This window comes from Chrysemys picta, chromosome 12, assembly GCF_011386835.1.
Source record: "Chrysemys picta bellii isolate R12L10 chromosome 12, ASM1138683v2, whole genome shotgun sequence".
Taxonomy (NCBI): Eukaryota; Metazoa; Chordata; order Testudines; family Emydidae; genus Chrysemys; species Chrysemys picta.
The window spans coordinates 10,953,562-10,979,601 of NC_088802.1; the positions used below are offsets into that span (position 1 = coordinate 10,953,562).

The 26,040-nt window shown below is 52.6% G+C and overlaps 2 protein-coding genes across 2 annotated transcripts in view; one reads left to right on the plus strand and one right to left on the minus strand.

Annotated features, from left to right (window-relative positions):
- Positions 1-26,040, minus strand: part of LOC101948742 (zinc finger protein RFP-like) — a 1,201,957-nt gene that overhangs the window by 1,136,372 nt on the left and 39,545 nt on the right. The gene's annotated exons all lie outside the window — the stretch shown is intronic.
- On the plus strand, positions 6,834-25,351 carry LOC101953025 (zinc finger protein RFP-like). The gene is made up of 7 exons (XM_065564616.1): positions 6,834-7,287; positions 18,076-18,171; positions 18,774-19,004; positions 19,830-19,852; positions 20,583-20,698; positions 22,331-22,390; positions 24,338-25,351. The coding sequence occupies exons 1-7, from the start codon at positions 6,916-6,918 to the stop codon at positions 24,844-24,846; spliced, it is 1,407 nt and encodes a 468-aa protein (XP_065420688.1). The 5' UTR covers positions 6,834-6,915; the 3' UTR covers positions 24,847-25,351.

Below are 26,040 nucleotides of genomic sequence, written 5' to 3' on the forward strand. Positions count from 1 at the left end.
CCCCAAGCCCTGATTGATTCCTTCTGTGTCCCTGCCACCTCCACCTCTGCCTGTCCCCAGCCCGGCTGTTAGTTCTACCCCCTGCCCAGCCCCCATCTCTGCCCCTCAGGGCCCCTCTGTTCCTCTTGCAGCCCCAGGGGTTCTGCAGGGAGGGGGAGGGGCTTCCAGAGGTCATAGAGATGAGGAGTCAGAGGGTTGGGTAGACAGGAGTCCTCCAAGATCATAGAGACAAGGGTGTCTGAGGCTACAGCGGCTGATCTCAGGGCCCACAAAGGGATATCACCCCCACCACACACACACACACCCATGTCTCAGGGACACAGGCTGAGCCGGGATCCCCACCCCACCCAGAGCCAGGGGCGGATTTTCCCCCCAGGGATGGAGCCCAGTGGGAAAGTGAAGATCGGGGCCTCATCACCAGCATCGATAAATGTCACCTGCCCCCGGTCACAGTCCAGACAAACCCGAATCCTGCTGGGGAACCAGCGCCGGGGCAGGGGTGTCACAGGATCGGTGAGATGCCAGAACTGATACAGCCACCACTGCACAGCCCAGATCCCCTCCTCAGGATTACAGCTGATCCTCCCCTTCCTCCTCACAGACTCTCTGGCCATCCCCACAGCCCAGTATCGGCTACCCCCACCTCCACCTCCCAGCAATGTCTCCCTGAGGTGAATCCTTCACAGCCCACTACACAGCGATCAGTGTCAAATCTCTCAGGGTTGTTGGGCAGATCCTGCTGTGTGTCTGCCCGTCTCACACATTTCCCATCCTCAGACAGGACGAGCTGGGGATGAGCCATGTCTGGATCCAGAGTCACATTCACTGGGGAGAGAGAATCAGAGCTTTAGGGGCAGAGCTCAGCCCCGGGGGGAGGCTGGGACCATTTATCACACTCCCCAACAGCCCTGGTCTGGGCATCTGAGGCTAGGTCGACACTACCCGCCTGAATCGGCGGGTAGAAATCGACCTCTTGGGGATTGATTTATCGCGTCCCGTCAGGACGCGACAATCGATCCCCTAATCGACGCTCTTACTCCAGCAGGGGAGGTGGGAGTAAGCGCCGTCGACAGGAAGCCGCGGAGGTCGATTTTGCCGCGGTCCTCACAGCGGGGTAAGTCGGCTGTGATATGTCGAATTCAGCTACGCTATTCACGTAGCTGAATTTGCGTATCTTAAATCGACTCCCCCCTGTAGTGTAGATGTAGCCTGAGATGGAACAGAGATGTCACTGCAGTTCCAGACTCTGTTTCTCATTTGCTTACAGAAGCTTCAGCTCCCTGTTCCCTCTGCTGGGGCTGCTCCATTCCTAGCTGTTAGGATATAGCTATTCAGGCCTGTCTGCAAAGGCCTATACTTTAAGAATGTAGGTGTCTTCTTATCACTAAGCTAGTTATAGAGGAATAAAAGAAAGACTCAAAATCACTGTCTGTCTGTGTAAGGGCCTTCTCTACAGTCTGAGGCCCTGTTCTTAGGCTAAGGCCTTTGGCTAAGTAGCAGAGGCAGCCATAAACTGGGAAGCGAATGTATGGTCACATCCTCACATTCCAAACTAGTCACATTGAAATAAGGTGCTATTGGGCTGTTAGGAAAACAATCCCATCCTGATATTCCTATCACCTCCAGAGAAAGGGAAGAGCCTAGAAGATGTAAAAGGAAACTTAGTTTGATAGCATCCTGTCTGGCAAGAACTCACTCATCAATAGCTGGGATGTGAAATCCTCATTTTTGTATTGTTCTATCACTGTAGTCTCCACTTCCCTATTGTTTCTCTGTATAATCTCTTTCTGGTTCTGTGATTGTTTCTGTCTGCTGTATTATTAATTTTGTTGGGTGTAAACCAATTAAGGTTATGGGATATAATTGGTTAAATAATCACATTACAATATGTTAGGATTGGTTAGTTAAATTTCAGTAAAATGATTGGTTAAGGTATAGCTAAGCAGAACTCAAGTTTTACTATATAGTCTGCAGTCAATCAGGAAGTGGGGGGGAATGGGAACAGGGAATGGGGGTGGGGGAATTGGAATCATGTTTCACTAAGGGCGGGGAATGGGAACAGGGAATGGGAACAGGGACACAGGCAAGGCTCTGTGGTGTCAGAGCTGGGAAGGGGGACACTGAGGAAGGAAACTGGAATCATGATTGTTGGAAGTTCACCCCAATAAACCTTGAATTGTTTGCACCTTCGGACTTCGGGTACTGTTGCTCTCTGTTCATGTGAGAAGGACCAGGGAAGTGAGAGGGTGAAGGAATAAGCGCCCTAACACTAGTGGCAGAGACACAGCCAGGAAGGTATCAGAAGCTTTTCTTGAGGAGGCAGCAGAGGAGGTGGATCCCAAGAGGGAATCTCCCTCCTCTAATGCAGCCTCCACTCCCAGGCCGGGGAACAGAGAGGAAGATGCAGCATTGGGGAAGAGCTACTCAAGACTAGAGTGTAGGAGGTGGCATTGGGTGGGGTAGCCCCATCCTCAGCCTTGGGAAAAAGAAGGATCCGCCAGCATCACAGGGATAGCATATCCCCAATCCAGAAAGCAAGAAGCAACTCCAATGGGAGAGCCCAGCCCTGCCCAGAGGAAAGGCCAGATGTTGGAGAAGAGCGATGGGGAGACCCCCTGTACCGGGTTACAGCAGCGGGATGTGTCAGCCCTCAGGGCAGAGAGCTCTGTTCAGGTGCTGCTCAGGGAGAGTGCTTCTGTTAATCAGAATGGGCATGAAGTCAGCACTAAGGTTGGTGTCAGGAGTCAACTTGGGATCTCCCCAGGTTTTCTGGAACCTTGATAGAAGTTGGGGGGAGGTGGTATGAGGTCCCACTACCTGTGGCCCCGCCCCCTCCTCCTCTTCCTGCTGAGGCCCCATCCCTGGCAAGGCTGGGAGCCTTGGTTGGTGTGGAGAGACTCCGACTCTCCACCTGCCCTGGGCAGGTGTCCAGGGGGCCTGAGAGCAGACCCCAGCCCATGTCAATGCTACAAAGTGCACGACCCAGGGCAGGGCCGGCTTTAGGCCAATTCAGCCAATTTGGCTGAATTGGGCCCCACGCCTAAGAGGGCCCCGCAGCTGTCCACTCTGCCCCCAGCTCACTTCCCCCTCCTTCCCTCCCCTGAATGCTCCACCCCCTGTTCCTCCCCCTCTACTGCTTCCCGCGAATCAGATGTTCGCGGGAAGTCTGAAAAGAAGCAGGGACAGGCGGTGGCAGCAACAGGTAAGCTGGGGGGGGCGCGAGGAGGGCTCCTGGGAGGCGTGGCGCGGCCCAGTCCGGACCCGGCCCCGGCCCCAGCGGCTCTGGCTCTGGCCTGGCTCGGGCCCTGGGGCGCCAGCCTGGCCCCGGCCAAGCGGCTCTGGCTCCGGCCCGCCTCGGGTAGGGTTACCATTCGTCCGGATTTACCCGGACATGTCCTCCTTTTTGTGCTAAAAATAGCGTCCGGGGGGGAATTTGTAAATCACTCAAAATATCCGGGATTTCCCCCCTCCCCTGGCAGAGCAGAGCGAGTGGCTGGGAGGGCTGCAGGAAAGTCACGGGCTGGACTCCGGAGCAGCTGTAGAGGAGCTCCTCCCCCCCTCCCTCCCTGCATTCTGAGCCAGCAGCTCCTCCTCCCCGGCAGCCCCGCGCCCCGCTCCAGCAGCACTGTGCAGGGCCAGGGATCGGGTTGTGTGTTGTGCTGGGGAGCGCAGCCACGTGTCCGGCTCGCACAGAGCCCAACACCCTGTTCTGAGCAGCAGGGTAAGGGGGCCAGGGGGCAGGAGAAGGGGCAGGGAGGTTCTGGAGGGGGCAGTCAAGAAACGGGGGGCGGTCGGGAGTTCAGGGGGGGGCTTTTTGGGGGGAGTGGAGAAAGTTTTGGGCAGTCAGGGTACAGGTAGGGGGTAGGGTCCTGGGGGGCAGTTGGGGGGGTCTTAGGAAGGGGCAGTTAGGGGATAAGGAACAGGGAGGCTTAGGTAGGGGGTGGGGTTCTGGAGGGCAGTTAGGAGCAGGGGTCCGAGGAAGGGGCAGTCAGGGGACAAGGAGCGGGGGGGTAGGGGGTTGGGAGTTCTGGGGGGAGCTGTCAGGGAGCAGGAGTGGGGAGAGGGATCGGAGCAGTCAGGGGACAGGGAGCAGAGGGGTTTAGATGGTTTGGGAGTTCTGGGGGGGGCTGTCAGGGGGTGGGGAGTGGTTGGATGGGGTGTGGGAGACCCAGGGGTCTGTCTGGGGGTGGGGGTGTGGATAAGGGTTGGGGCAGTCAGGGGACAAGAGGCAGGGAGGCTTAGATAGGGGGTGGGGTTCTGGAGGGCAGTTAGGGGCAGGGGTCCCAGGAGGGGGCAGTCAGGGGACAAGGAACGGGGGGAGGGTTGGGGGTTCTGGGGGGGCGGGAAGTGGGAGGGGCAGGGGCGGGGCTAGGGCGGGGCTCCTCCCGTCCTCTTTTTTGCTTGCTGAAATATGGTAACCCTAGTGGTTGTGTTACAGGGTCAGCTGCCCCACTAGGGCCCAGGCTGAGATCACAGCACATTCCACAGGCCCCTGAGCCACCATCAGATGGACTTTTAGCCTCGGTTCCTGTAGCGGTGGGGGGGTGGCACTGGACCATTGCCCTGGGCAGGGGCGGCTCTAGGCACCAGCAAAGCAAGCACCTGCTTGGGGCAGCCCATTTGGAGGGGCAGCAGCGGGCAGGGATCCAGCCTGGGAGCTGAGAACCAACAGGGGGCCCTGGGAGCTGTAGTTCCTTGGTTAGCTCCCTGCCTATAGAGCCAGCCATGGAGCAGGGAAAGAACTACATTTCCCAGCATTCCCTTGGCCACTATTAACAGGAAAAGAATGGGGAGAGAGTATGATAGCTGAAACCTCATGCTGCAGCTTGTTGTGAAGGGAGAGCTCATTGCTAGAGGGGGGTGGCACTGTGAATGGGGAACAAATGTGCCCAAGGAGTAGAAGGCTGTGGCCCAGATATTCCCTTCAGAAGACTTCCCCAGACTGGATTAGGGATCCTGGTGTGACCTCACTTTGCAGCTCCTAAAGAAGGAATTGGGTGGACTAAATGGACAGTAAAAAGAAGAACAGGAGGACTTGTGGCACCTTAGAGACTAACAAATTTATTAGAGCATAAGCTTTCGTGGACTACAGCCCACTTCTTCGGATGCATATATGCATCCAAAGAAGTGGGCTGTAGTCCACGAAAGCTTATGCTCTAATAAATTTGTTAGTCTCTAAGGTGCCACAAGTCCTCCTGTTCTTCTTTTTGCGGATACAGACTAACACGGCTGCTACTCTGAAACCTTTCATTATAAATGGACAGTGCCCCTTTCTATCTGAAACCTAGCAAGGGAGGTATGTGGATCCCACTAGAATTTAAAATGAAAAGTAAGGGAGGGGAGGCTCTGCTAGAGGTCCTGGGCAGCATGAGATACAGTATCAGGCACTTAGGAGGATTTTCACTTCTGAGCCATGGAAGCAGAAATTGACTTTTCTTTTCCAGATCTAGCTAATATTCAGAAAGGGAATCTAGCACCTGCCTTCCAGATTTGAACACTTCAAAATTCAGGAGTGCTCAAGCTCAATTTGGGCAGCTGTTACTTCATTTCTCCCAAATCAAATATACTGATCCACTGTAACTTGCTGTAGAAAAAGTAGAATAAATTGAGCAAGAAATGCTTCCCAGTGGTTATTAGGACTGGAATTGCTATTTTCAACAGCCATTGCCCTTTTTTTTGTTTGTTTGTTTGTTTTATTTGTTTGAAAGGAAGACAGTGATATCGCATTGGCAAATTCCCCATAGAAACAAAGAGTGGAACAAAAGAATAATAAAGGCACCTCAACTTTTCCTCATTGATGGAGGACAGGCTTATAATATGCATCCAGATATCCTCCAATCACACAAGCTGAAAATGGTTCCACTTTACTGCAGTTCTGTAACCATATGGGAACCAATCCTGTCTGTGTTCTATGCACATCCAAAATTCCTGCTGAATGACCCGCCCTGGGAGCAAGTTACCAGTGACCCAGAGCTGGGGCAGAAGGAGGATGCAGGTGGAGGGGAGGGGAGAGCCCAGGGCTGGGGCGGCAGGGGATGTATGTGGGGGGCACTGGTGGGGGGAAAGAGGGGAGCCCAGAGCTGGGGCGGCACGGGGTGGGGAGGGAGAGGCCAGGGCTGGGGTGGCAGGGGGTGTGGGTGGGGGGGAAAGCACAAGGCTGGGGCAGCAGGAGGGTGTGGAGCCCAGGGCTCTGGGGTGGGGGCAGACACATTTTTTTTTTTTGCTTGGTGTGGCAAAAATCCTAGAGCCGGCCCTAGCCCTGGGGGAGAGAGGAGATTTAGCTGGTCACAGAGAATTTTAACAGTTCTAAAGCTTCAATTTTTGAATCTCAGTGTCTAATGTCATTGAATAGTTCTGGTCTGACCAAAATCTTGTCTGATCCCCCCATAATTTCCCACAACCGTGAAAATTTTAATTGGAATGAAATGCTTAAAACCCAGAGTTTTGTGCAACTGTGAAAGTTTAAATCAAAAAATATTAAAAATGCTTAAAATAAACATTGTCTGTCAAAATTATGTATTATATAAAATAATTCTGCCCAGCCTGACTATCCAACCTTAAACACACAGCTCCTGCAGGCTGATCCTCACAGGTCTCAGTGACCCTCCACACCAGCACAGGGGCTGATTGGAGGCCAGGAGCCTTTTAGGGTTTTAATTACAGATTAATTTCACTGAAAGTTATCTGTCACATGTGTGACTGTACATTTTTTTCACTAAAGCCTCCAGGGGTAAAATTGGTTGGGTCCTTCCTGCTCAGCAAACAGCATCAGTTATTTTCAGGAAAGGAAACACCCCCTTGCTGCTGCAGGCGGGGCATAGTGTGAATCAGGAAATTGAAACTAACCCTGTTCCACTGCCCAGAGGGAGCCATGGCTGCAGAGAACCCCGTGGAAAGTCTCCGGGAGGAAGCTACATGTCCCGTCTGTCTGGAGTATTTCACAGAACCTGTCATTCTGGAGTGTGGGCACAATTTCTGCAAGCCTGCATCAGCCAGTTCTGGGAGGGATCCGATACAGCCGCCTCGTGCCCTCAGTGCAGAGAAACTGTGCAACAGAGAAACCTCAAGCCCAACAGGCAGCTGGCAAACATGGTAGAAATCGCCAAGCGGCTGAGTTTACAGGCAGCAAAGGGAGCAGGAGCAGACGGGGTGTGTGGGGAACACCAGGAGGCTCTGAAACTGTTCTGTAAAGAGGATCAAACCCCCATCTGTGTGGTGTGCGACAGATCCTGGGCTCACCGCACTCACACGGTGGTTCCCATACTGGAGGCTGCCCAAGAGTACAAGGTAGGGAACTGCTGTTAGATTTAATGGGTTAACTTTTGGGGTTTAATTACAGGCCAATTTCACTGAAAGTTGCCTGTCATGGGTGTGACTCATCATTCAGCTCTGTAAAGTCTTCATTCTACGGGAGATGCTGTAACAAAATTAATGATCTGGCAGTGTGGCAACAGAGGCAAAATATCAAGTTTTGTAAGCAGGATCTACCCCCCACCCCGAAGCCCTGCTCACTCCATACCCCCCTCTCTCCATTGCTCCATCACTCACTTTCACCGGTCTGGGGTAGGAGGTTGGGGTTGGGGTTCGGGTGGGGGTTCGGGCTCCTGGCTGTGGCCAAGGTGTTCGCAGTGTGGGAGGGGACTGTGGGCTGGGGCAGGGGGTTGGGGTGCAGCCTTGGGTACAGGGTGCTGGGCAGGGCCGGCTCTAGGTTTTTTGCTGCCCCAAGCAAAAAAAATGTTGGCAGCCCCCCTCATGCCAGCCCTGGGCTCCTCGCCCCCCCCACACTTCTGCTGCCCAAACCCTGGGCTCTCACCCCCCCACCCACACCCCCCTGCCGTCCCAGCCCTGGGCTTTCCCCTAACCCCCCACCATTGCCCCCCCCACACCTCCTGCCACCCCAGCCCTGGGCTCTCCACCCCCTACCTGTACCCTCCTTCTGCCACAGCCCTGGGTCACTGGTAACTTGCTCCCAGGGTGAGTCATTCAGCAGGAATTTTGGATGTGCACAGAACACAGACAGGATTGGTTCCCATATGGTTACAGAACTGCAGTAAAGTGGAACCATTTTCAGCTTGTGTGATTGGAGGATATCTGGATGCATATTATAAGCCTGTTCTCCATCAATGAGGTGCCTTTATTATTCTTTTGTTCCACTCTTTGTTTCTATGAGGAATTTGCCAATGTGATATCACTGTCTTCCTTTTAAACAAACAAACAAACAAACAAACAAACAAACAAAAAAGGCACTGGCTGTTGAAAATAGCAATTCCAGTCCTAATAACCACTGAGAAGCATTTCTTGTTCAATTTTATCCTACTTTTTCTACAGCAAGGACAGTGGATCAGTATATTTGATTTGGGAGAAATGAAGTAACTGAGCTTGAGCACTCCTGAATTTTGGAGGTGTTCAAATCTGGAAGGCATTTGATGGGGGGAGGGGGCTGTGGCTCTGCAGGGGAGCACGGCAGCACGTATGCAGCAGCGTGTCTGGCACTGCGCGAAGCCAGACACCGCTGGTCTGAGTGGCACGGTAAGGGGGCTGGGGGGTTGGAGAAGGGTAGGGGATTCCGGGGGGGGCAGTCAAGGGACAGGGAGCAGGGGGGGTAGATGGGTCAGAGGTTCGGGGGGCATTCATTGGACAGGCAGCAGTTGGATAGGCATGGGAGTCCCAAGGGTTTGTCAGGGGACAGGTAGGGGGTGAGGTCCTAGGGGGGAACTTGGGGGGGTGTCTGAGGAGGGGGGCAGTTGGGGACAAGGAGAAGGGAGACTTAGATGGGGGGTGGGGTCTCAGGAGGGGGGCAATCATGGAACAAGGACCAGTGGGGCTTAGATAGGGGGTGGGGTCCTGGGGGGCAGTTGGGGCAGGGGTCCCAGGAGGGGGGTGATCAGGGAGCAGGGGGGTTGGATGGGTTGGGGTTTCTGTGGGGGGCAGTCGGAGGCAGTGGATGGTGGCAGGGTGGGGCTACCCTGCCTCCCCGTGGAGTGTCCTATTTTTTGAATATTAAAATATGGTATCCCTGCCCTTCCAGTGCAGCTCTCCATTCACAGCAGGCTGTAGAATGAGGTCTCAGCTTCCTCACTCCCTCCCCCTTTCCTGTTGGTAGTGCCCAAGGGAATGCTGGGAAATGTAGTTCTTTCCCTGCTCCATGGCTGGCTCTATAGGCAGGGAGCTAACCAAGGAACTACAGTTCCCAGGACCCCCTGTTGGTTCTCAGTTCCCAGGCTGGATCCCTGCTGCCCCTGTAAATGGGCTGCCCCAAGCATGTGCTTGCTTTGCTGGTGCCTAGAGCCGCGCTGCCCCTGGTGCTGGGTCAGGGCTAGGGTGACCAGACAGCAAATGTGAAAAATCGGGACAAGGGTGTGGGGTAATAGGAGCCTATATAAGGAAAAAGACCCCAAAATCGGGACTGTCCCTATAAAATCGGGACATCTGGTCACCCTAGTCAGGGCAGGGGGTTGGGGTGCAGGAGGGGGTATGGGGTGCTGGCTCCAGCTGTGCGGCACGGACTTACCTCAGACAGCTCACGGTCGGCAGTGCAGCGGGGCTAACACAGGCTCCCTGCCTGCCCCAACGCTACGCCAATCCCGGAAGGGTCAAATGTGCCCCCGTGGCCCCGGGGGGGACATGTGGCTCCGCCTGCTGCTCCTGTCAGCCAGTGGGAGCTGCGGGGGGCAGTGTTTGCAGGCAGGAGCCACGTGTAGAGGACCCTGCCCTCATCCCAGGCTGCAGGGGCATGCTGGCCACTTCTGGGAGTGCTGCTGGGGCAGGCAGGGAACCTGCCTTATGTAATGATGCGGTTCTGGCGGGACCCAACTGAGCGTGCCAATTCAGGACCAATTGCTTAAACAGGGCAGTTACAGCCCAAGGCTGGGATTTTCCATCTCTCATGCAAACCAAACCAGCCAGACAAAGAGGGCTTTGGTCTCACCCCACTGGCTAACCACAAATCACACAAGCAATTCCCTTAGACACTCCAGTTTCCCAGTATCACCATTAGTGCCACTCGTTATGGGGACAAATGGTTATGAAAACCAATACCCCAGTAAAAGAGAAAAGGTTCTCTCGATCCCAAAGGACCAAGCCCCAGACCCAGGTCAGTATACAAATCAGATCTTACCCACAAATCACACTGTTGCCAATCCTTTAGAATCTAAAATCTAAAGGTTTATTCATAAAAGGAAAAAAAATCTAGATGAGAGCTAGGATTGGTTAAATGGAATCGATTACATACAGTAATGGCACAGTTCTTGGTTCAGTGATAGAATAAAAGGCAGGTTCAAATCAAATCTCTGGAGAACATCCCCAGCTGGGATGGGTCATTCAGTCCTTTGTGTAGAGCACATGTGTCAAACTCAAGGCCCGCGGGCCACATCCGGCCCGCCATACAATTATATCCGGCCCGCGAAATCGTTTTATATATCTGTTTTTAATGGCCCTGTGATATGACGCCCCAATAACACACACTACAAATCCCATGATGCAGTGCAATTGCCGCCAACGGCAAGCCGCGGTTCAAGTTCGCTAATATCAAATCAAAGCTAGACCCCAACAATGGCCAAGAGAAAAATTGATTCTGAAAACCGAGGCTTTCAAAGCCGGTGGGAGAATGAGTATATGTTTACTGAAATTGCAGGTAAACCAGTGTGTCTCCTTTGCGGGAGTAATATCGCTGTAATGAAGGAGTATAACCTAAGACGGCACTACGAGACGAAACATGAGAACAAATTCAAAAACCTGAGCGCAGGACAGAAGCTACAAAAGGTAGAGGAGTTGAAGAAGAATTTGACATCCCAGCAGACGTTTTTCACCAAAGCAAAATCACAAAGTGAAGCTGCTGTGAAAGCAAGTTTCATTGTGGCCGAAGAGATCGCCAAATCAGGACGGCCGTTTACCGAGGGGGAATTCGTAAAGAATTGTATGATGAAAGTGTGCGACGTCCTTTGTCCAGATAAAACGCGAGCGTTTGCAAATGTAAGCCTCAGCAGAAACACTGTTGCTAATCGGGTTTGTGAGATGGCGACTGATTTGAAAACACAGTTGACTGAAAGAGCAAAAGATTTTGTTGCATACTCCCTTGCCGTGGATGAAACTACTGACGCGACTGACACTGCACAGCTGGCGATATTTATCCGTGGTGTGGATTCCATTTGTGCGTAACAGAGGAAATACTGGACATTAAATCGATGCACGGGACAACGAAAGGAGAAGACATCTTTGGAAATGTATTACAAAGCGTAACCGACATGAAACTGCCGTGGGAAAAAACTCGTTGGACTTACAACAGATGGCGCACCTGCTATGTGTGGTGAAAAAAATGGACTGGTGGGAAGGATGCGCTCAAAGATGCGGGAGGAGAACTGTGCCGGTGAGTTGACAGTGTATCACTGCATCATACACCAGGAATCGCTGAGTGCTAAAGTCCTAAAAATGGATCATGTGATGAACACTGTAACACAAACCGTCAACTTTATCAGAGCCCACGGTTTAAATCACCGCCAATTCCAGTCTTTTCTGCGGGAAATAGATAGCGAGTTTGGCGATATGCCATATCATACGGAGGTCCGGTGGCTAAGTCGGGGAAAAGTTCTCAAAAGACACTTTGAGCTGCGAGAGGAAATCTGCCAGTTCATGGACAGTAAGGGGAAAGACTGCACAGTTCTGCGGGATGAAAAGTGGAAATGTGAGTTGGCGTTCCTGGCTGACATAACGTCGCATCTTAGCGCTTTAAACCTTCAACTCCAGGGACGGGAGCACATAATAACCAATATGCATGATGCAGTGAAGGCATTTCAAGTGAAGCTGCGCTTATGGGAGACACAAATGCACCAATGCAACTTGTCTCACTTTCCCTGTTGCCAAGTAATACGGAACCAAGAAAGTGCCACAGTTTTCCCAAATGCCACCTTTGCTGAAAACTCAGCGCGCTGCGCACTGAGTTCGCACGGCGCTTCAGTGACTTTGAGGCACAGAAAAGTAACTTCGAGCTGCTTCGCAACCCATTTGCAGTCGATGTGGAAACCGCACCTGTAGAAATGCAGATGGAGCTGATAGAACTGCAATGTAACGGGACACTGAAGGCAAAGTACGACACTGCGGGGCCAGCACAGTTCACTCGCTTCATTCCTGAAGCGATGCCGCAGCTCCGCCAACATGCGGCTCGAATCCTGTCCATGTTTGGCAGCACATATCTGTGCGAGCAGCTGTTCTCTGTGATGAAAATTAACAAAACGTCACACAGGAGTCGCCTCACTGATGAACACCTGCAATCGATCCTGAGAATCTTCACAACACAGAACCTAACCCCAAACATAAATGAACTTGTTGCAAAGAAAAGACTCCAAGTATCAGGCTCTGACTAAATAGGACAAGAAAATGGAATGTTATGATTTGTTATGATTATACTTTTGCTTTTAAATTCAATTTTTTATTTATATTTTCAGATTTTTTAATATTCCAGCATGTACAGATTTTGAATGTATTGTATTGACAGGATATTTTTTTATGAAGAGCAAAATATTTTAAGTTGAAATGTATTTATTTTGGAATGATATCCTGTATTTTGGTTCATATTAATGGTTAAAAAACAAATATTTAGTCTGTTAAATAAATGGTTATACTGTTCGGCCCGCGAGTTTTGAGTTTTGGCCCCCTGTGCAATTGAGTTTGACACCCCTGGTGTAGAGCTTCCGTTTGTAGCAAAGTCCCTCCCGAAGTAAGAAGCAGGATTGAAGACAAGATGGAGATGAGGCATCATCCTTTTATAGTCTTTTCCAGGTGTAAGAACACCTCTTTGTTCTTATTGTGGAAAATTATAGCAAAATTGAGTTTGCAGTCACATGGGCAAGTCCCTGCATACTTTGCTGAATTACAAGGGGTATCTGCCTTCTCTCAATGGGTCAATTGTATAGCTGATGGTCCTTAATGGGCCATCAAGCAGGCTAGGCAGAGCTAACACCAACTTGTCTGGGAGGTCACCTAGAAGCATAGCATAAGTTTGAAATACAGACAGTATAGAGCCAATATTCATAACTTCAACTACAAAATTGATACACACATATAGACAGCATAATCATAACCGGTAAACCATAACCTTGTCTTAGACACATCATTTGACCCCCTTTATACAGATTTGGTGCCACTACAGGACCTTGGTTGCAACCATGTTCTATACAGTCCCAGTTCAAGTCAATAACGTGACATCTTAGTAGCAGCAAGCAACCCTGCTGTGCTGCCAGATATCGTGGTCAACTGGGAGAGTCTCCAGGCTTGACTAGTCAATCGCAGTAGACCAGTAGCTGACCACTGGTCTAGATAGACAAAAGGTGGGAAGGGAAACTTAGGCACAAAATGGGGCAGTGGGTTGCCCACAGTCACCCAGCATGTCAGTGACAGAGTTTAGCATAGAACCAAGATCTCTCCAGATCCAATCCAAGACCCGAATCACTTTGCCATGCTGCCATCTTAGCCTTAGCCCCACCCAGTGATTAAGTGTGTCCGTTAGGAGGGAGAGACGCCTTGATAAAGGTCCCAGGCCAACCAGGGAGAGGAGATTTCTCACGGGGATTCTGAACTACCGTGTTGCTCCATGAGGGGTTAAACTCAGATGCTGCCTGCACTAGAGGAGATCACTGGGCTAAACACTGTGTGAGACCCCGAACCCCTTCAGTACACACACAAAAGGGCTCCAGACAGTTCAGGTCCATGCCAAGTACCACTGGAAATAGTCTGGATTGTACCAAAACTAACCCCAGGCTGGAGCTGACCGGTACCAGTCTGACCTGTTCTGTTGTGTACGTGGGCAAGGACCAGCTGAAGTGGTTCCATTAGTCCCACCAGGCAGCCTTTTGAAATCTCCCAGAATGCACTGCTTCCGGGATCTTTACCAGGGAATAGGATCGGGGGATACCTACCCCAGGGACATTGCCACGGAAAGGGTTTAGGACAGCACTGGGGCAAACCCCAACTGTCCTTTATACAAATCTGCATCATGGTTAATAATAACAATCCCAATGAATTGCTCTCCTGCCATTTACAAAGCCAGCAATTAGAGAAGTCCTTTGATTAGATCGCAGACTATAGGGCGGTGATAAGAATCACGCTCCCAATGAATTGGTCTCCAACTACTGCCATTTAGAAAGCCAGCTAGGGTGACCAGATCACTGACATGAAATATCGGGATGCGGGGGGGTGGGGGAGAATGGGAGGGAGGGAGCAAAAAAAAAAAAGCCACCAAAAAAAAAGCTGTTTTGCTGGTGCCTGGGGAATTAGCAGGCCCCGGCAGCGCCGCGGCCACATGCGGCACGTCCCGCCGCCCCGCAGGGAAGGAGCCGCTGGAGCTAGAGGCGCGGGGCTCCGGACCCCGGCAGCGGTGGGGGAGAGTGGCTCAGGGCCGCGTGAGTGGCCACGTAAATTTTATCGGCTGGGGGTGACCCCCGGCCGGCTCCTCGCCCTGCCCTGTAGGGGGGTAGCGTCCCCGCCCCGTGCCAGCATGTTTCGCCGGCCGCCGCAGGCCAGGTAAGGAGCCGAGTCTCCCCTCCTGCTTCGTGCTGGCTCCTCAGCTGAGCGGCATTCCTCCTCCCTCCCAGGCTTGCAGCTGTAAGCCTGGAGGGAGGGGGTGGTGGCCGGCTTCCAGTTCCTGGAGCTGGAAGCACCGGGTGGGCAGGCAAGGGGGCTGCTCCCCCAGGAGGGAGACGGGGGGGGCTCAGCTGAGGAGCCAGGATGGGGGAGGGGGACTTGTCTCCTTACCACTCCCCTCAGGGGCGAGGACTGGCCGGGGTCCACCCCGAGCCGATAAACTTTACATGGCCACTCGTGCGGCCCTGAGCCATTCTCCCCCACTGCTGCTGGGGTCCGGAGCCCCCCCGTCTCCCTCCTGGGGGAGCAGCCTCCTTGCCCGCCCGGTGCCCGTACTCACCAGCTCCAGGAACTGGAAGCCGACCACCACCCCCTCCCTCCCCGGCTTGCCGCCATTACAGTGGCAAGCCTGGGAGGGAGGAGGAATGTCACGTGCTTGGGGAAGAGGTGGGGGGCCAGAGCGGGGATTTGGGGAGGGAGCCAATGGGGGAAGGACGGGGTGGAGTCGGGGGGGGCAAGAGCCCTTCCGGGAGGGCAAAATTGCTTGTTTGTCCAGTGTCCCGACTGCACATCGGGCGGGACGCGGGACAAACAAGCAAATATCGGGACCGTCCCGATAAAATCGGGACGTCTGGTCACCCTAAAGCCAGCGAAGTCCTTTGATTAGATCACAGACTATAGGGAGGAGGAGATGATAAGAACCACGCTCCCAGTGAATTGCTCTCTGACTCCTGTCTCCTGCCATTTAGAAAACCGGGGAAGTCCCAATTGCTCTCCGACTCCTGCCATGTGAAGTCCTTTGATTGTGAATGGTTAATTGTAGAGATTGCTATGGTGGTAGGTCCATTATCAAGCGCGGCTTGCACATGGCATGCTCCTCTCGGAGGGCGGGCTGCAGGTTTTCCAGGGCAGAGGCTCTGCTCCCTGGGGAGAGAAGGGAGGGGGGCCACGGCTGGCAGCTCTGTGGGCTCTCTTGCGTGGAGGGGCGGCTAAGCTGCTTTAACCCACTTCCCTGCGCCCCAGCTTTCTACCCTCCCGACCCTGCTTTGGCGTGAGGACTGCGCACTCTCTGCCTCACAGTCCTGCCTGCCCCATGCTCCCCTGCCGGAGTGAGAGTCCAGCATTCAACTCCCCAGCCGGGGCGCAGGATGGACTGGCGACACGCTCCCGTTGCCCTGTTGCAATTGCACTGTGACTTGGCCCACTGCTGCATGCCAGGGACTGGAGAGGAGAGCGCCCATTTCACCTTGCGGCTCTTTGAATCCTACCCCGTCCGCCACCCCCCTCCACACCCAAACCCGGTCTGCTCCCCTTGCACTCCCCAGCCAAACCTGAACCCCCACGAAGTGTTCCTTGGAGGCAACTGCCTTCTTTGATTTAGTTCAACGCGTTTATGTGTATTTCTCAGCTTCTACACGTCGCTGGGAAATTCTAACACCCCACGTATCTAATCTCACAGTTAAACCATTGAGTGAAACAAGATGGGAAAGTTGAATTGATTCCTTGAAACCTCTTCGCTATCAGCTTGGTGACATCTATGATGCTCTGATAGAGATCTATGACGACACTACTCTAACAGGATCATCTGGCAATACGTCACGAGTTGATGCAAAGGATCTTGCAAAAGCCATTTCTAGTTTCAAGTTTCTTGTTTCTCTTGTTGTGTGGTATGACATATTGTTTGAGATCAACATGACTAGCAAACAACTTCAGGCAAAAGAATTCGACATACGTGATGCCATTAATCAACTTGGAGAAACCAAGAAGTTTCTTGTAGTCCGCAGAAGTGACGCAGACTTTGAGAAAACTTGGTAGATGCAGGTGAACTTGTGGAGGAGTTGGATGTACTGGCACTTTTTGAACCAGATCCAATCCGTATTAGAAAAAAGAGGAAGCAGTTCACATATGAAACAGCTGACGAACCTATTTATAATCCGAAAGAAAAATTCAAAGTGAACTTTTACTTTTCAGTCATCGACACAGCAATACATTCAGTTGAAGAAAGATTCACATTGATGCAGCAAATTAGTTCAGTATTTGGCTTCCTATATGATGTTTACAGTTTGCAGAGCACCTCACCCTCCCTGATTGAACTAACCTCGTTATCTCCACACTGATATATACCTGCCTCTGGAGATTTCCATTACTTGCATCTGAAGAAGTGAGGTTCTTACCCACGAAAGCTTATGCTCCCAGTACTTCTGTTAGTCTCAAAGGTGCCACAGGACCCTCTGTTGCAGTTTGCAAAATACAACTCCAAAGCAAATTATGGAACATTGCTTGAATCTGGAGCAAGCTTTGCAACATGGTGAATCCAAAGATATTGATGCCTTTGACTTGTGCAACGAATTGCAAGCTATTGCACGACGAGTCCAAAACAGTGCATCACCGCAAGATGTATTGAACTTCATATGCACAAATAAACTGACAGATAGTGTCGCCAACACAATTACTGCTCTTCACATCCTCTTGACTCTCCCAGTTTCTGTGGCCAGTGGTGAGCGAAGCTCAAGTTGATAAAAACATACATGTGAACATCAATGTTGCAACAAAGACTTGTCGGGCTATCTACCTTGTCAATAGAACCTGACATTGCTCGCAGCATTTGACTTGGAGGAACTTGTTTCTAAATTTGCTAAACTGAAAGCGCAGAAAAATAAATTCTAAATTATAACGTGTTACTCTGTGACAGTGTATTGTGTATAATGTATGTGATTTATTTTAAGATCCATGCTATGTTGTGCAAAGTGAAAACAATAACAGTGTCAGCACTGTCAGGTTATTCATTTATTTTCATTAATATGTAGACTAAATAATTAAATTAAATTTTCAAGCAGAACATGTATTAATTCTAATGAACAATGCCACATTATGCAGCATTCATTTTTGAAAGTTTTTAATAAGCGATGCTCGGGGAGGTTTGGGGGGGCGGAAGGTGGAAGTTTCGCCTAGGGCGCAAAATATCCTTGCACCGGCCCTAGATAGTGCTCCACAAAACTGGACTGTGCAGCTTCAATGCAGACGAATGGCCTCCCGACATCTCATGGGCTTCGCTCTGGTGCTTAGACCAGCTCCATCGAACTAGTGCAGTCCCCAGGGCTTCAGGGCTGAACTCCCAGCCCATGCTGAAACCCTGGTGGCTTCTGGGATTTGTATCACTTGGTTCATTAAACCTTCTACAAAACAGGTTTATTGATTCACCCCCATGTGACTCCAGTGTCCTGTTACGAGCTGTACCACTAATCAATTCATAAATACCACTAAAGCTTGGTTATAATTGAGATCTCTCTAATTACTAAAAAGACTGAACCGGAATTGGTAACAAGTCTGAATGTGACACGCTCCCAGTCTCCATTAATGAAGTTTCATCTCCTTGGTGGCCCTGATGTCACAAAGCAATTAGAACCACAATCATCTTGGGTTTTGGGTGGAAAAACACCCACTTCCAAGTACCTCTCAGCTATCCAGATAAAACCTCCCAAATCATTTCTGTTTCTTCAGGAAAGAATCCAGGCCCATTTGAAAACTCTGAGGGAAGAGAGAGAAAAGCTGCTGGGATTGAAAGCGACTGCAGAGGGGAAGAGCCAGGAGAATCTGGTAGGTGTCTGTTGTTATGAACCAGCAGAGACTGGCAGTGGGAGGTCTGTTTGGAGGCAGACCCCTGTGTGGCCTTGGTGAACATGAGCTTGTGTGTGTTTCTCCATCATCATGGATTGCTGGGTTAGGTTCATGTGTAGACAAGCCCTAAGCTTCCATTGCAGTTGATGAGTTAACGTCTAGCCTTTGTGGCTTGCCCAGAAATCCTCCACAAGTGAACAGAATGTCCCCATGAAGTGCTGTCCGCTGTGTCTGGTCATTTCATGCATTTTTTAAATGTTTGTTTCTTTTAACTCCCCTGGTGTCTCTGTCAGTGTAGTGCTGAGTCCTGCCTCCTGCTGCTCTGGGTCGGAATGTCCAGAGACCATAAATAACAGAATTTGCTGACCATGACAGGAATGGAAACATCCCTTTCAGAGGGATACAGGGGCCAAAGGGGAAGGTGTGAGAGAATCCCCTGCCTAGTACCCACAGGGTAGAGTCAAATGTCAGAAATCTTAGGATTTTCAAAGAAATTCAGCGTCCTGCACACTCAGCTCTCCATGAAAGGACCCCAGGCGCCATCCATGTCTCTGACCAGCCCTTGCCCTATTTTCATATAGAAACAAATGCAAACCGAGAGGCAGAAGATTGTGTCTGAATTTCAGCAACTGCGGCAGTTCCTGGTGGAACAAGAGCGACTCCTGCTGGCCCAGCTGGAGAAGCTGGACGAGGAGATTGTGAGGATCCAGGATGAAAATGTCAGTCAACTCTCCGAGCAGATTTCCCATCTCAGTGAGCTGATCAGTGAGATGGAGGGGAAGTGTCAGAAGCCAGCAAGTGAATTCCTGCAGGTGAGACTGAATGAGAAGTGCAGGTAGGTGCTTCAGGTCAGCCAGCTCCCCCCCTCAGTGCTGCCCACCCCGCAGCCCTGCCGATCAACTCCTCCCCCTCCCTCCAGCACCTCCCACCTGTTACGATCAGCTGTTCCACTGTGTGCAGGAGATGCTACAAGGGAGGGGTAGGAGCGGGGAGGGAGTGTGCTCACAAGAGGAGGTGGGGAAGAGGCAGGGTGGGGATGGAGTGGGAGCAGGAAGAGTTGGGCTGGGGTATGGCATTGGGGGAAGGGGTGGAGTCGGGGTGGGACGTGGTGTTGAGCACCCCTAGGGACAATTAGAGACCGGCACCTGTCACTAGAAACATGCCAGATCCCCACACATGGAAAGGAGGGATCCTGAATCTTACACACTGGAGTCCAGCACTCAGAGACCATGGTGAATCTCGGCGTGTGTATTGCTGACATGTGAATAACTATTATTCTTTGCAGAGTCACAGACACAGAGATATGAGAGATGGAAAAGCCCCATTAGCTCAGGAAATCCATGACCCTGGGACCAGGGCAGGGCCTTTCTTCCCCATATTTGCAAAATCTCTTCTCTGGAATCCCATGTGTGTGTCAGAGGGGACTGGTTTCAGAGTAGCAGCCGTGTTAGTCTGTATCCGCAAAAAGAAGAACAGGAGGACTTGTGGCACCTTAGAGACTGCATCCGAAGAAGTGGGCTGTAGTCCACGAAAGCTTATGCTCTAATAAATTTGTTAGTCTCTAAGGTGCCACAAGTCCTCCTGTTCTTCTTTTTTCAGAGGGGACTGAAATTCTTTTGTCTCTCTCTCTCTTCTAGGATATGAGAAGCACCTTGATCAGGTATGTGGCTGTCTCTCACTCTCTCTCTCGCTTCATAATGCTGAAAAAGAGCTTGGTGGTGATGTTCGCGCTGCATTTCCCCAGGGCTCTACAGTAGAATGTGTGGGGAAGGTCTCATGCTGGATACGAATCTCTCTGATCAACTTCATCCTGAGGTTCTCACCCTTGTATAGGAGATGCTGGAATTCTCCATTGAGTGGGAAAGACTGACCAAGTATTTCCTACAGATGTCAGATCCCTGGGGGACTGGCTGCCTCGGGATTGTGGGGATGGAATATGGGCCTGTCACAGCTGGGGCACTGGTCACTATTCAGCCCAGGGCAGCAGCAACCAAGAGTCTTTCCCACCTGAGGGCTGTTTGGAGACCTGTGTGGAATGAGCTGGGAAGGGGGAGGTAGTGTCTCAGTCTAGCTCCTAGTGGTCAGATTTCTACAGCACTTCACCTGGGAACCACCTGTCCCTCAGAGCATGGAGGCCAAGGAGTGAATTGGCCAAAGAGACTCAATTCCCTTTTTGTCCCCAGAGCTGATCTCTCCAGACCAGAGTTGAAGAATATTGATGAGTCCTTTGAAGGGAAGGTTGCACAGCCATGGGCTGTGTTGCACCTGCTCTGAGGCTGGGAGAAGTCGAGGAATTCTAACTCCAGGCCCATTAGAGCAGCGACTCACTAGCCAGAACTTATAACGAGTCACTCAGTGAAATATAATCATGTGAAATTGTTTCTCTCCAGGTGTGAGAAGGAGAAGTTCCATCAGCCAGAGGAGATTTCTCCTGAACTGGAAGAGCGAGTCAGTGGTTTCTCTCAAAAAATGATTGTGCTATTGGAGATTCTGGGGAAGTTCAAAGGTACCTAGAAGGGATCTAGGAATGGAAATTGGGATGAGCCTCTGAGACTGAGGAAGGAGAGTGGCTCTGGCCAATTGGTTCACAATTAGATGATGCTTCTATTTAATTGTTGGGTGAGAATGTCACGCATTTGGGGTCCAAGTCACTCAGTTTGATTAATTCAAACGTTTATCTACCCAAAATATGTCTTGCTATGACAATTACTGTTAAAGAAAGAAATGACTCAGACTCATCGACTTTAAGGCCAAAAGGGACCATCATGATCATCCAGTCTGACCTCCTGCACATTGCAGGCCACAGAACCTCACCCACCCACTCCTGCAATTTACCCCAACCTCTGGCTGAGTTACTGGAGTCCTCAAATCATGAGTTAAAGACTTCAAGTTACAGAGAATCCACCATTGACACTAGTTTAAATCTGCAAATCACCCATGCCCCACACTGCAGAGGAAGGCAGAAAACCCCCCAGACTCTCTGCCAATCTGACCTGGGGGGAAATTCCTTCCTGACCCCAAATATGGTGGTGAGTTGAATACCGAGCATTTTGGCAAGACCCAACAGCGAGATATACGGCAAAGAATTCTCTATAATTAAAGAGCCCTGCTCATCTACTGCTACATCACCAGCCATGGGGCACATTTCTCAAAGGCGGACCCAGCCCATCACTGTGCTCTAGTCCCATACAGCAGCTAGCCATGGCCAAATGGGCTGTAGGGAAGGAAAAAGCCCTGTCTCCATGGTCCGAGATCCCTCCAGCACAGGCGCCTCTGGTGCCTCCTCCACAGCAGCTGCAGGCACAAGGCGGGTTCCTGAGAGGGCTGGGAATGGGGTGGGGTTGGTGAGGGTGGGTGGAAGAGGGAGGGGGTGGACGAGGGACAGAGGGACGTGGGCAGTGTAAACCTGGGCCTCTGACACTGCACACTGGGCAAGACAGATGGGGGCCATTGTCATACGGACGTAACTCTGGCTGGCTTCAGAACTTCCTCAGCTTGTGCCAAAGTCTGCATGGGCCCCTGCAGCCACTGAATAGCAGAGTCACCCCTCTCCTGCTGGTACAGAGGTGAATCTGTCCCTTGAGTCAACCTTCCCCCACCTCAATTTCCACATTTATAAAATCGTTTTACTATTATTTCTATTTCTGCCTATGGAAGATGAGACCCCGTTGTGCTGCTCTCTGTAGAGACGCTGAGTAAACAGACCCAACAGCTCACAGTTAGAGCCACGATTTAGGAAATTCTCAACATCCCGTTAGTGTCAAAGGGACCAAAGTGGGTAAAGTTACTTTTATGCCAAAGTCTTTGCAGGCTCTGGGTCTAGGTTACGGCAAAAGGCAGTAAGTGAACGAGATGAACCAACTGGATTTTGAAGGGGGGGAGGGGATGAGGAGGCAAAATATAAATCTCACTTACAGATTGTCTGTCCTGGGACGGTTGTGAGGCTGCAGGGATGTTGGTTCCCTTGCTCGGAGATGCCTGAATGAGAGAGGAAAGAGCTTTTTATATTAAATATCTTGAGTGTTTCTTGGTGTATTTCTCTGTAATAATTAAAGACAGTTCTAGGAGTTGAGAGTGGGGACGCTGTTATAAATATGAAAGCCTGAAATCTTGTCTCCTTTCTCCTTTCCCCCTCCAGACACTTTGCCATCTGCAGTAGAGACAAAAAGAGGAGGATCCCTAGGAACATTCAGACAGGGTGAGATTGTAGCTGGAGATTGTCTTTAAATTATCAGAAAATGTCTTCATGAGATTGTAGCTAAAGTAGGGTTACCATTTGTCCGGATTTTCCTGGACATGTCCGGCTTTTTGTGTTTAAAAATAGCGTCCGGGGGGAAATTTGTAAATAACTTAAAATGTCCAGGATTTCCCCCCCACATTCAGAGCGCGGCAGGGCTGCAGGAAATTTAGCCACTCGCATGGGGCTCCGGCAGCCAGAGCCCTTCCCCCGCAGCTTAAGATCATTGGCTGGCCTGGACTCCGGCAGCTGTACAGCTACTCCTCCCTCCCTCTCTGCATTCTCAGATCGCCAGCCGGGCTGTTCGCATCGGGCCTCAGTAGCTCCTCCTCCTCCCCCCCACTTCTCCCCTGCTCCCCCTCCCCTGCTGCCCAGCGCCCCGCTCCGGCAGCACTGTGCGGGGGCAGGGACCGGGTTGTGTGTTGCACTGGGGAGCGCAGCCACTTGTTGGGCTCCGTGCGGAGCCCAACACCCTGTTCTGAGTGGCAGGGTAAGGGGGCCAGGGGGCTGGAGAAGGGGTAGAGGGTTTCTGGAGGGGGCAGTCAAGGGACAGGGAGTAGGGGGGGTTGGATGGATTGGGAGTTCTGGGGGGGCCTGTCAGGGGGTGGGGGTGTGGAGAGGGGAGGGGTCAAGGCAGGCAGGCAGGGAGCAGAGGGGGTTGAATGGGTCAGGAGTTCTGGGGGTCCTGTCAGGGGGCGGGAAGTAGTTGGATAGGGCATGGGAGTCCCGGGGGGTCTGTCTGGGGGAGAGGGTGGGGAGAGGGGTCAAGGCAGGCAGGGAGCAGAGGGGGTTGGATGGGTCGGGAGTTCTGGGGGTCCTGTCAGGTGGTGGGGAGCGGTTGGATAGGGCATGGGAGTCCCGGGGGTTTGTCTTGGGGCAGGGGTGTGGATAAGGGTCAGGGGACAAGTAGGATCCTAGGGAGGCAGTTAGGGTGGGGGGTTCTCAGGAGGAAGCAGTCAGGGAACAAGAAGCAGGGAGGCTTAGATAGGGGTGCAGTCCTAGGGGGCAGTTAGTGGCAGGGGTCCCAGGAGGGGGCAGTCAGGGGACAAGCAGCAGGGGGGAGTTGGGAGTTCTGAGGGGGCAGTCAGGGGGCGGGAAGTGGGACAGAGTGGATGGGGGTGGGGCTAGAGCGGGGCTTCCCCCCAGTGTCCTCTTTTTTTGATTGTGGAAATATGGTAACCCTAAGCTAAAGTTACCAACCAAACCAACACCGACCATGACACACACAGCCCTAAAAACAACACACTGCACAGTGAAGACCTCCCACGCTGAAGTCACACAAACACTCCTGACACCAACCTCAGTGCTGAGTTCATGCCCACTCTGCTGAACAGAAAAACTCTCCCTGAGCAGCATGTGAACAGAGCTCTCTGCTGGGCTCTCCCATTGGAGCTGCTCACTGCTTCCTGGATTGGGGAGATCCTCTCCCTGTGAGGCTGGCAGCTCCTCCCTTCTCTCCTGTGTGGGGATGGGGCTCCCCTGCCCAATGACATTTCCTACTCTCTTTTCTTAATCTGCTCTTCCTACTCTGGCTGAGGAGTGGAGGCTGCATTTAGGGGAGGGAGCTTCCCTTTGGGGTTCAAAGCTGGTACCTGCCTCCTCTGCTCCCTCCTCACTAAAACCTTCCTTGCTGTGCCTCTGATGCTGGGAATGGAGCATCCCCAGCAGAGGGAGCAGGGAGCTGAAGCCTCAGCAAGCAAATGAAAAACTAATGAAGTGGGTCCCATTAGACAGACTGAGGAACTTAGTGACGTCCCTGCTCAGTCTCAGGTGTCCAGGACAGAGGCAGCTCCCTGGGATCCAGGCCTGTCCCAGCCAGGATGGGGCTGCTGGAGAGTGCGAGAAATGGTCCCAGCCTCCCGCAGGGCTGAACTCTGCCTCTAATGCTCTGATTCTCTCTCTCCCCAGCGAATGTGACTCTGGATCCATACACGGCTCATCCCAAACTCATCCTGTCTGAGGATTGGAAAAGTGTGAGAGAGGGGGAGACACGACTGCTTAACACTCCTGAGAGATTTGACACTGAGCCCTGTGTGTTGGGCTGTGAGGGATTCACTTCGGGGAGACATTGCTGGGAGGTGGAGGTGGGGGATGGGGGAGGCTGGGCTGTGGGGGTGGCCAGAGAGTCTGTGGGGAGGAAGGGAGGGATCAGCCATAGCCCTGAGGGGGGGATCTGGGCTGTGCAGCGGTGGGGGGGTCAGTTCCGGGCTCTCACCTCCCCTGTGACCCCCCTGCCCCTGAGCCGGGTCCCCAGCAGAATCCGGGTTTGTCTGGACTGTGACCGGGGGCAGGTGACATTTATTGATGCTGGTGACGAGGCCCCGATCTTCACTTTCCCGCCGGGCTCTGTCCCTGGGGAGAGAATCCGACCCTGGCTCTGGGTGTGGCTGGGATCCCGGCTCAGACTGTGTCCCTGAAGGGGAGGGGGGAGGGGCAGGGAGGAATATCCCACCAGAGAACTGGAAATCAACCTTTCTAGCCTCACACCCCTAGGGTTACCATTCGTCCGGATTTACCTGGACATGTCCTCCTTTTTGTGCTAAAAATAGCGTCCGGGGGGGAATTTGTAAATCACTCAAAATGTCCGGGATTTCCCCCCCAGGCAGAGCAGAGCGAACGGCTGGGAGGGCTGCAGGAAAGTCACGGGCTGGACTCTGGAGCAGCTGTAGAGCTCCTCCTCCCCCCCTCCCTCCCTCCCTCCCTGCATTCTGAGCCGGCAGCTCCTCCTCCCCGGCAGCCCCGCGCCCCGCTCCGGCAGCACTGTGCAGGGCCAGGGACCGGGTTTTGTTGTGCTGGGGAGCGCAGCCACATGTCCGTCTCGCACAGAGCCCAACACCATGTTCTGAGCAGCAGGGTAAGGGGGCCAGGGGGCAGGAGAAGGGGCAGGGAGATTCTGGAGGGGGCAGTCAGGAGACGGGGGGGTCGGGAGTTTGGGGGGGGGCTTTTGGGGTGGAGTGGAGAAAGTTTTGGGCAGTCAGGGTAGAGGTAGGGGGTAGGGTCCTGGGGGGCAGTTTGGGGGGGTTTTAGGAGGGGGCAGTTAGGGGACAAGGAACAGGGAGTCTTAGGTAGGGGGTGGGGTTCTGGAGGGCAGTTAGGAGCAGGGGTCCCAGGAGGGGGCAGTCAGGGGACAAGGAGCGGGGGGGTGGGGGGGTTGGGAGTTCTGGGGGGGAGCTGTCAGGGGGCAGGAGTGGGGAGAGGGATCGGAGCAGTCAGGGGAGAGGGAGCAGAGGGGTTTAGATGGGTTGGGAGTTCTGGGGGGGGGCTGTCAGGGGGTGGGGAGTGGTTGGATGGGGCGTGGGAGTCCCAGGGGTCTGTCTGGGGGTGGGGGGGTGGATAAGGGTTGGGGCAGTCAGGGTACAGGTAGGGGGTAGAGTCCTAGGGGGCCAGTTAGGATGGGGGGAGGGTCTCAGGAGGGGGCAAGAGGCAGGGAGGCTTAGATAGGGGGTGGAGTCCTGGGGGGCCGTTAGGGGCAGGGGTCCCAGGAGGGGGCAGGGGTCCCAGGAGGGGGCAGTCAGGGGACAAGGAACGGGGGGAGGGTTGGGGGTTCTGGGGGGGCGGGAAGTGGGAGGGGCAGGGGCGGGGCTCCTCCCATCCTCTTTTTTGCTTGCTGA